Source organism: Solanum dulcamara, chromosome 3 (assembly GCF_947179165.1).
Source record: "Solanum dulcamara chromosome 3, daSolDulc1.2, whole genome shotgun sequence".
NCBI lineage: Eukaryota > Viridiplantae > Streptophyta > Magnoliopsida > Solanales > Solanaceae > Solanum > Solanum dulcamara.
In genome coordinates, this window is record NC_077239.1 from 78,597,034 (window position 1) to 78,608,402 (window position 11,369).

General features: G+C 33.3%; 1 protein-coding gene across 1 annotated transcript; it reads left to right on the forward strand.

Moving 5' to 3' along the window:
• Positions 1–3,617: 3,617 nt before the first annotated feature.
• On the forward strand, positions 3,618–11,103 carry LOC129883140 (probable methyltransferase PMT3). The gene is made up of 8 exons (XM_055957732.1): positions 3,618–3,770; positions 6,414–6,840; positions 7,027–7,191; positions 7,314–7,496; positions 7,631–8,225; positions 9,470–9,582; positions 9,697–9,917; positions 10,469–11,103. Exons 2-8 carry the CDS (start codon positions 6,577–6,579, stop codon positions 10,782–10,784), a joined length of 1,857 nt encoding a protein of 618 aa, XP_055813707.1. The 5' UTR covers positions 3,618–3,770; positions 6,414–6,576; the 3' UTR covers positions 10,785–11,103.
• Positions 11,104–11,369: the final 266 nt, after the last annotated feature.

The window sequence follows — 11,369 nt, forward strand, 5'->3', positions numbered from 1 at the left end:
CAAGCCCATTTAAAAGTAGAAACTTGCTCTAGTGACCGATTAATGTTTCTTCCTTAAAAACTCGAGACAACACACCTTGTGAGTAGTGCAATGAACATCATCGACTTAAGCCATGACCCCTTTTTTTTCTATGATAAGAACCACTTGGACACGAGAACATTCTATAACCAATTATGACATCGGCTTGATCACTTGGACCAATCTTAGGAATCCATCACATGCGAATGTAGTGAACGAAGTTAAATCGGTCCATGGGCCTTTGTCCATTGAGCCCGTCCTCGTAAATATTCAGTTTGGGCCCTTAAGTTGTTGGACATCTAAATGGGCTCATAAAATCTTTTATATTGGACTTTAGGAATAGCCCAATATAGTAGATCCAGCCCAAAATATGCCACCGACGTAATTGATCAGAAATTGACAGCTTTCGTTGGTCCACATGCAACTTGTAGTCATTAATTAACATAAAGTTTAAAATAATTATATTTATATTTACGTAATATATACAATTACTTTAAATAATATCTACATTATAACGACATTGTCATATATTATAGCAGATAACATATTTTATTTTTTAAATTTTAAATCTCACATCTGAAGAAAACTTATATTCATTTGAATTTTGACTAATAAATAAAATTTATACTCTTATTTTTAGTATATATCAGACGACTGAAGAGTTGGTTTGATAAACAAAATATCAAATCAAAGTTTAAGTTTGTGAAAGTTACAAAGATGTATTAAAATGAAATGATTCCAAACAATAATTTCTTTTTACATGTTCTCTACAATTTAAACAATTTCTATAATTGTTTACTCACTTTTATGGGTTATCAATACCAACATGAGTTGTGATATAACGATACATTGCAATTTCTTCATTTTTAATTAAAAATTTCAAGTTCAAGCTTCTGAAAATAAATAAAAATTAATTATTGGGAGCCCCACCCCTCTAAAACGGACAAAAATCCAAACTTAATATGAATACTAAATATTGAAACACTAAAAATCGATGTTGTGTATATTTTAATCTATAATTAATTTTTATGTAAATTTATAGTATATCTAGATCTGTCGGCACATAAAATTATATTTTCTTTGATATCACTTTCAACTTTATATATCTTTCCCTATCATAATGAAACTAATGATTTTCTAATTGAAAAAAGTATATATGTGTCTAACTTCAAAATATAGTGACAATAATACTACTATGGTATATATTTGTTTGTACATACTATTTAAATTAAATTAAATATTATGTTGTTAATTAAAAAAAGTAATAATGCATATTATGTAATCATGATTAAATAATGAATATATATTCATGATTTTGATATAAACACCGAATATTACTAATAAACTGCATAAATAAATAAATTGTTGACTCTAATTCTTTTTTTTATATACATATATCTTTTTTTACATTGTTTGTATAATATGTGTCCTTAATACATTATAAAACTTTAACAGTATATATGTTACAGGTTTTGATCAAAGTTTTATGATATAGAATTAATATTAGATGATGCACTCAGACATCAATCAAGTGGAAACTCAAAATAACGAAAAAGATATGACTTAGAGCTCACCATAAATTATGGATCGCTAAAACACTGTAAAGATATTCTTAATATAATCTATTATTATTTGTTTTTGGCCAAATTTTTATTCCTCGAAAGTGTCTCATGTCATTAAGAGTATCATTACACCTTAGCTTATATATAGCTTTTCGATTTTTTCAATTGTCAATGTGTGCCTTTATTTAACAACAACAAATTCTCCCTCAAACTAAGTTACGTTCCACACAGTCCACTATCATAAATCCACAATCCACGATTACCTTCTCAAGCTAAGCGATCGAATATTTATGTCCATCAAAGTTTATAGGTAGCTAGTTTTTGTGATTTTAATCTGTCCTTGGCATAGTAAAAAATGTAAACTAAGCCTGCACCATCACTTTTTTATTTTTATACTCATCTAATTGAATCATTGATTTTAAATCACACACTAATTAAAAACCGCTGCAACTTATAGGTAAGAATATCACTTACACCTAATAAATTATTATTGTAGTAATAATATAAGAAATGTTAAAATTTATTGAATCAAGAGCACATGGCCATGGGCACAGATCCCATTCCCTCTACTGAAGGAATTTCAATTTTCTAATTATTAATTAACGTCACGAGTTCAAAATCTCAACAATTTTTTAATTATTTTTATTTCTTTACTAACCATATAAAAAATTTTATCCAAAGGAGTATATATATATATATATATATATATATATATATATATATATATATCCTTTCTAATAGCCTCGAGCCGTAAAGATGAACAATCTTCAAATAATAATCTCCAAAAAAAGAACTCTTTCAAGTTTGTCATTAACAAAAACTTTTCTATATATAATACACTAGTCCAATAATTATTATTTTTTACCAAAAAAAAGAACGCACAAGCTGCACAACACAAATTTCCAGATACTTTTCAAGGATTATATTTATGAACTTGCACACATGCTTTAAATTTTTTAAATTGGTAGATTTTGTTTAATCAAAGTTGTAACAATAACTCAAATTTTCGCTATTTGTAAAAAAAAATAAAAAATTAATGATCAATAAATCAGTAACTAAGAAAAGAGTGAAGAAAAAGTCTGCACCTACTTTACTCACCATAAATTACACTTATGAAATTATGTAACTTTTTGGTACGCAAATTTTATAAACAATTTTGATTTTTTAAGTTAGCAATAAAAATTACATTTTCTTCGTCAAATATTTAACGATTTACGTTTGTTAGATTTAACAGAAATAATAAAAATTAATAATTTAATCATATATACCATGAAAATCTCATCAAATCCTAAAATATGCAACATAAGAAACTACACTTGAGACCAAAAGATTAAAAAAAAGAAGCAGAAATTACATCCAAATGTTTTATTGACTGTATAAATAAATCAAAAATAGCAAAATATTACAAATTTTACCTCTACACTAAAATTTTACCTATACGTAGGGTCTGGGGAAGGGTCCGACCACAAGGGTCTACCTCTAAATATGAATTCCAGCTAATTTGTTTTCATAATTTCTGTCAAATCTAATTGGCAGAGTCCGGTAAATATTTAATAGAGACTAAAAATATTAATTTTAGCAAACTTAAATGATCGAACTTATTCAGTTTATACTTGAGAGATTATTTTGAATTTACACTGCAACATAATACTCCATTTGTTCTAAAATAAGTGGTGTTTTAATTTTTTTATTTTGTTTCAAAATAAACGACATTTTAAAAATTAGAATTTTAAGAAGAATTTATCTTATTTTTTCAAAATTACCCTTGTTTATATAATTAAGTATCATTAATTACTTTTTTTATTTTCTAGAAGTAGAACATTTTGGTCATTTTTTCCTGATTTTTACACTTATCAACATGAAAGTTTGTACCTTTCACTTCCATCCCCTCTCTTTTCCCAAAATGGCAAAAAACATCCCAAAATTTTCAACTTTCACAGAAACTGAGATCCAATACCCCACCCCACTCCACCTTGTCGGCACCCCCCCCCCCCACACTCTCTCCAGTCATTCCTCCCAACTGTATCCAATAATACATTTTTCTTTTTATACAGAGCTCTTCCACTCTCCTCTTTCCCAATCATACACTTCGCTATTTTCTTGTTTTTCTTGACACGTCCCACTATTCCCAATTTCAAACACTTCCCATTTCCCAAATTTCAGATCTGCACTTATCCCTGCTTGAATCCTGTAAGATTCTTTCTTGTTTCTCTGGATCTGATTCATTTTTTTGCTTACCCATTTTGGCCTTTTCTGCTTCTTAATCGTTTTCACCTAGGCAAAGTTCTAATCTTTTTGCTCTAATGTTTTTGACCCTTTAATGATAGTGCTTAATCTTGATGGTTTGTATTAACAATCATGTGTTTTTCTTAATATTGAATCTGGCTTACCCATTTGGCCTTTTTTTGCTTGTTAATCATCCTTAGCTAGGCAAAGTTCTAATCTTTTGCTCTAATGTTTTTGACCCTTTAATGATAGTGCTTAATCTTGATGATTTGTATTAACAGTCATGGGTTTTTCTTAATATTGAATCTGGCTTACCCATTTGGCCTTTTATGCTTGTTAGTTATCCTCAGCTAGGCAAAGTTCTAATCTTTTTGCTCTAATGTTTTTGACCCTTTAATGATAGTGCTTAATCTTGATGATTTGTATTAACAATCATGTGTTTTTCTTAATATTGAATCTGGCTTATGCATTTGGCCTTTTTTTTGCTTGTTAATCATCCTTAGCTAGGCAAAGTTCTAATCTTTTTCTCTAATGTTTTTGATCCCTTAGTGATAGTGCTTAATCTTGTTGATTTGTATTAACAATCATGGGTTTTTGTTAATTTGAATCTGGCTTACCCATTTGGCCTTTTGTGCTTGTTAATTATCCTCAGCTAGGCAAAGTTCTAATTTTTTGCTGTAATGTTTTTGACCCTTTAATGATGGTGCTTAATCTTGTTGATTTGTATTAATAATCATGGGATTTTCTTAATATTGAATCTGGCTTACCCATTTGGCATTTTGTGCTTGTTAATCATCCTCAGCCAGGCAAAGTTCTAATCTTTTACTCTAATGTTTTTGACCCATTAATGCTAGTGCTTAATCTTATTGATCTGTATTAACAATCATGGGTTTTTTTTTAATATTGAATCTGGCTTACCCATTTGGCCTTTTGTGCTTGTTAATCATCCTCAGCTAGGCAAAGTTCTAATCTTTTGCTCTAATGTTTTGGACCCTTTAATTCTAGTGCTTAATCTTGTTGATTTGTATTAACAAATCTGGCTTACCTATTTGGCCTTTTGTGCTTGTTAATCATCCTCAGCTAGGCAAAGTTCTAATCTTTTGCTCTAATGTTTTGGACCCATTAATGCTAGTGCTTAATCTTGTTGATCTGTATTAACAATCATGGGTTTTTCTTAATTTTGAATCTGGCTTACCCATTTTGCCTTTGTGCGGGTTAATTATCTCCAGCTAGGCCAAAGTCTGTTCTTTACTTTTGTTGTTAATGTTAATGCTTAATCTTGTTGATTTGTATTAGTAATCATGGCTTGTATAATGGATCATATTGGATTTTTGCTTATCCTTTGACCTTTTATTTCTGTTCTTTTAATTCCCAGCTAGGATAATATCTGTTATCTGCTTTTGTTGTTCTACCTATTAATGCTAATGCCTAGACTTGTTTATTTGTATTAGTAATCTTGTCTTCTTAATTGCATCATTCCAGATCTGTTTTGCGGCAAGTTTAATTATTCTTATAGTTGTTATTGCTGCTGGTTACTGTTTAATTTCTTGAAATGCTGTATTCTTTATTTGGTTATTATTTTTATGAAAAAGATTATTTTTATGTGCTGTGCTGTATTTGGGTTCTGCTCTTCCACGTATGTAGTTGATTAGGTCCATCAGTATAAGGGCATTATTGTTTTGATCTGTAAGCATAAAAGTTGAATTTCATTGATTTTCACAATTAGTCCAAATGCTTTTATACTTGGGGATCTTGTTCATAGTTGGTGTACTTCTCAGATGACGATATGGGAAGTTCCATTGTGAATTTGCATTTTTTATATAGTACATAGCATCTGGACTTTTTTTTTTTGGTCATTGAACACAAAATCGAATGTGATGCAGTGGAAGACACTGCAGACAACTCTATTTCTGAAATTCCACTTGACATTGTTTTCTTCTTCCAGTTCCATTTTCCTTCTGAATGCATCGCTTAGTACATTGCGAGTGTGATTTAATACCTATAACTTTGGGGTGGGGGTGGGGGGTGGACTGTTCTATAGTAATCCTTTAAAGATAAGTGCTGGTTTGATCTTTCTTATCATCGATAATTTGCTCTTGGCTTATTAGATAGCCTATGTGGCCTACATATACTTGAAAACATTGGAGAGTTGCATGTTAAATAAGTCATGAAATATTATGAAGTTAGTGAATTGTTGTTGCTTCCATCTCATTCTCTAACTGGCTAGAAAAGTAGACAAATCTATCGTCTAATTTCAAGGAGTATCCGAGTCAGACTCACTGTCATAGAACCATATCCGAGCTTGGAAACTTTCGTGGAGTTCAATATCACTTCAAAGATTGTTTCTGAGATCATGAAATTGTATAAGAAATATATCACTATAATTTACATGTTCTTTTCAAAGAAATATAGCCCGTGTGGCCAACAGGCAAGATTAGTGCATACTGCAATAGCTACAGCGGTTGGCCTTTTTATATAGCTTTTTTATTTTTTGGATTCTTTTTTGAAATATCTCTGTGGCTTTTCTTTCTTTCTCTTTTTCTTTTTTATTTGCCCCTTTCCACACTACTTGAGTTGATCTTGTGGTTTGTGCACGTGATTTCACAGGTTATTTCACCAATAAAAGAAATCCCTGTTCCTTCAGAATCTAATTTGTGCAATCTGTTAAGTTTGGGATCTTGGAGCTAACTGGTCCACCTAAGCAATGACTTCTATGAACTGAAGGGAAGGGTGAAGCTGAAGATTTTCTGAAGATTCTAAAACTACACAAATGATGCGAGGGAGATCAGATGGAGCGCAGAAGAAGCGCTTGTTGACTTCTGTAGCTGTTGTTGCAGTCTTTGTTGTTGTCCTGTATTTTTATTTTGGCTCTAAGAGCAATGGTGAATCTGCTTTAGAATACGGAAGCCGATCGTTGAGGAAACTGGGATCCTCATATTTGGGTGGAGATGATGACTCTGATCTTAGCATCAAGCAAGATGAGAAGTTTGGGCTGGAAGATGGTGAAGATGGCATCGTTTCTAAGAGCTTCCCAGTGAGTATTATTTTTCCTTTCTTCTTGTTCTTTTTTGTTTTGCTTCTAGATGTGATGTTACAATCACTCACTTAACTAACCCGTGTGACTGTGTGGCTAAATGGAGGAAAGGGAAAACACTTGCCGCATTTTGGTTGTCTTGTTGACTTTTTAACCTTTGTGCTACCCTTTTTCTTCTCTTGAAAGGTTTGTGATGATCGACATTCGGAGTTAATTCCCTGTCTGGACAGACATCTCATATACCAAATGAGATTGAAGCTGGATCTAACATTAATGGAGCACTATGAAAGACATTGCCCATTGCCTGAAAGACGTTTTAATTGCTTGATTCCTCCTCCAGCTGGATACAAGGTGCATAAGCTATATCAGTATTAAATATAAGTCAAGAATATGCTCTAGCTTCCAATGTTATTCAAATTTTTTTTTCTGATGAGACACATCTTTTTTGTTTTCCCCCTTGGATGCTGTTGTAGGTACCGATTAAGTGGCCAAGAAGCAGAGATGAAGTTTGGAAGGCGAACATACCACATACTCACCTTGCACATGAGAAATCCGACCAAAACTGGATGGTTGTTAAGGGCGAAAAGATAATTTTTCCTGGCGGAGGCACTCACTTTCACTATGGAGCTGATAAGTACATTGCTCTAATTGCAAATGTGAGGACTCTTATCTCTTGAAATATTGCAGAGCTGTCAATAAAAAGAAATATGTAACAGCCTTATAGTTAAATCATCAACTCTTAAGATGTTCACACTTCTGAAAGTTGTTTTACTTTTAATCATGATTGCAGATGCTGAAATTTCCAAACAATAACTTGAACAATGGAGGAAAGATACGCACAGTTTTTGACGTTGGTTGTGGTGTGGCTAGCTTTGGTGGTTATCTTCTATCCTCGGATATCATAGCAATGTCATTGGCGCCGAATGATGTGCATCAGAATCAGATCCAATTTGCCTTAGAGAGAGGAATTCCTGCATATCTTGGTGTTCTTGGAACAAAAAGGCTTCCCTATCCAAGCAGATCATTTGAATTTGCTCACTGTTCCCGTTGTAGGATCGATTGGCTTCAGAGGGATGGCATCCTTCTTCTTGAGCTAGATAGAGTGCTTAGGCCTGGAGGCTATTTTGCCTATTCATCTCCCGAAGCATATGCTCAGGATGAAGAGGATCTCAGAATATGGAAAGAGATGAGCACACTTGTTGAACGCATGTGCTGGAAAATAGCAGAGAAAAAGAACCAAACTGTGATTTGGGTCAAGCCTCTAAACAATGACTGTTACATGGAAAGACCAGCTGGTACTCAACCACCACTTTGTCGGTCCAATGATGATCCTGATGCTGTTTGGGGTGTGAATATGGAAGCATGCATAACACCTTATTCTGATCGTAAGTGTTCCGTCTCTTGCTTATTTTCATTCTTGAGCGTCAGTGAGTATACCTATCTAAAGCAGTAAAATTGGCAGAAGTGTATGCCTGGTTAACTAAGCAATAGTAACTCATAACAAAAAGAATGTGAACTGAGCAACTAGATTATGGTATTTGCAAACCTAACTTCAGAATTAGATAGAATTGAGCACCAACATAGTAGTCTCCGGAAGGTTTTCTCAAACAATGCATAGTATATTAAGAAAGTCCACTTGTCAAAGCACCTAAGCACTGCATAGTGAATATCATAACCAAAGCTTTGGGAAGCTTTAGCTTTGGGTGATTAAAAAAATATCATATTGGGAAACTTTAGCTTTGATTATATCTTTATTTCAAACGCATAAATTTTCTTTCTGCTGGACCCTCTTCCATGTGATCATCACTCTAAATCTTTCTGAAGCGTTTTTCTGATTTAAAATAAGAATGTCACAGTAATGGTCCATGTATATTGTGAAGTTATTTCTATTCTTGACCTCCTTGTGGTTATAGGTGCAGTCATACCTCTCCATAACAATGTCGTTTGTTCCTATAATTTTTGGTTGTTATAGCGAGATGTTGTTATGGAGAACATATAATATAACATAACATGAAAAATGGGTTTCATAGAAAAAACATGGTTGTGATAGTGAAATGTTGATTTAGAGGATGATTGTTATAGAGAAGTTTGACTGTATACACAATGGAAAAATAGAAACTCATATCCTCATCCAGGTATCGTTTGATGCAAATTTGCAATGGTTGCTCCATAAGTTACCTGAATTGACTACTTAGTTTTTGCAGCTATTCATGTGGGTTGCGATCAGCTGTAGTTTTTCTTGGAAGGATAAGAATTAAAGTTTAATGTCATTTGTTTTAATTTTTTGACCACTAATATGGTCACACTTTTAACTTTTTACTGATGAGGTTACGTTAAAGTCAAACAATGTCCCGTCCATCTCTTCCTGGATTTTTCAACCTTGTAAATAGTAAGTGCATTTTTCGTGCGTATATGCTATGATTATGTTTGGAGCCTTTTGATGGAATGGTTACATCTGATATTGTTGCATTAGTTTTCTGATACAATATGCATGAGCAGAAGTTCTAATTATGTTGTTTATCAAAGAAAATAAGTCACAGTTTTACTGAAGCTTGTAAACAATGCTAAAGTTAGTTCTCTTAAGTTCTTCTCAAAAACTTATAATCTTATTCTCATTTTCTGATATCAGATGACCACAAAGTTGGTGGAAGTGGACTGGCTCCTTGGCCAGCTAGGCTATCCACTCCTCCTCCTCGTCTTGCTGATTTTGGGTATTCAAGTGAAATGTTTGAGAAGGACATGGTAATCTTCTAATCTTATTTTTTCAATTTCTGCCACATCATTCCATGTGTGAGACTAAGTGCAATTGGAAGGGAAAGCTTAATATGCTTCTTGCTTTTCCTGGCATGTATGCAGGAGCTTTGGCAGCGGAGGGTTGAACATTACTGGAATCTTTTAAGTTCAAAGATCTCTTCAGACACTCTGAGAAATATCATGGACATGAAGGCCAATTTAGGATCATTTGCTGCTGCTTTGAAAGACAAAGATGTCTGGGTCATGAACGTTGTGCCCAAAGATGGACCTAACACTCTCAAGATTGTATATGACCGTGGTTTGATTGGCACAACTCATGACTGGTACGTGGATAATTTCTTAGTTCACAGTACTGTATAGATTTCTCCAGTCTCCTTTGTGGAAATCAATCTTTCACCTAAAATACAATACCTAGCATCCTTTACAAAATTGGCTTTGTTATATTCTCTTAATTGGTCTATTAACTGACAGCAAAGATGAAAATTAATATCTTCTTATATGCTATCATTTATCTGAGGTTAAAATGTGCATTGCCAATTGAACTTGTTACTCGGACTCTTCAAAAATGCCGACATGTGCTGTCGGATCCTCCAAAAGTAATGCATTTTTGGAGGATCCGACATTGGTGCGGCAACACTTTTAGAGAGTCTGCTCATAAGTCCTTGAGACGAGGGTCTATCTAAAACTGCCTCCCTACCTCTGAGGTAGGGGTAACTCTACCCTTAGAACCCCACTTTGTGGGACTACATTTGGTATGTTGTTACTGTAATCCAACTTCAGAATTTGTAACCATAAGAAGCATGCAGACCTTTAGAATCTCTGAACCAAAGATGATCATCGGAAATCTTACTTCCTTGCACATTGTTGAGTGCAGGTGTGAAGCATTTTCAACATATCCTAGGACCTATGATTTGCTCCATGCATGGAATATATTCTCCGACATTGAAAAGAAAGGTTGCAGTGGTGAGGATCTGTTACTCGAGATAGATCGCATAGTAAGGCCTAGTGGTTTTGTCATCTTCCGCGACAAACAACATGTTATTGACTTTGTAAAGAAGTATTTATCTCCGTTGCACTGGGAAGCGGTAGCTGATCCAACTGCAGACCAAGACCAGGAAGGAGATGAGATTGTTTTTATCATCCAAAAGAAGCTGTGGCTCACAAGTGAAAGCATCAGAGATACAGAGTAAATGAAGTTTGCCACTAAGCACACTTCCTCTTGATTCATTTTTTCTCCTACCTTTTGAGATTAATCAAGAACAACACACCTCAAAGGTCTAGGAGATATCAGTTTGATTTTGTAGTATTTATGATATTTATTTCTTCCTTTTCCTCATTAACGTAATTTCCACTTGTTTCTTTTAGTTGACAAACTCATAGACTACATATTATATGCATTTATAGGCTCTATTCTTAATTTTGGCATTGGTAAAAGCTTACTTGTTGAGTGTAAACTTGTGTGCAAAACATCATGCTGAAATGCATAGCTTCAAAAAAGTGCCATAGCAAGAGTTGGCAAATCTTCAGTTTATATAAGCAGTGTTCCCAATTAACTTCTTTTTTTTAAAGTTGATCCCTATTAGCCTCTTTCATTAATCATGCTGAATTTCAATTAGTTGAGTTAGGCTGGATGAATCTTCTATAATCATTTTGCTCTACACTTTGGTCTATTTGTTCTAATAATAAATACTTTATCTTCTAACACGATAGTTTTTTAAAGGCAAAATACATAGATAGAATTAACTTGGCCTCGACTGCTGAATACCTCAACTTTC

Coding starts and splice junctions, on each gene's coding strand:
- LOC129883140 (XM_055957732.1), top strand. CDS start 6,577: ATGATGCGAGGGAGATCAGATGGAGCGCAGAAGAAGCGCTTGTTGACT. Junction 7,192..7,313: donor CTCCTCCAGCTGGATACAAG/GTGCATAAGCTA, acceptor ATGCTGTTGTAG/GTACCGATTAAGTGGCCAAG. Junction 9,583..9,696: donor AAATGTTTGAGAAGGACATG/GTAATCTTCTAA, acceptor GCATGTATGCAG/GAGCTTTGGCAGCGGAGGGT.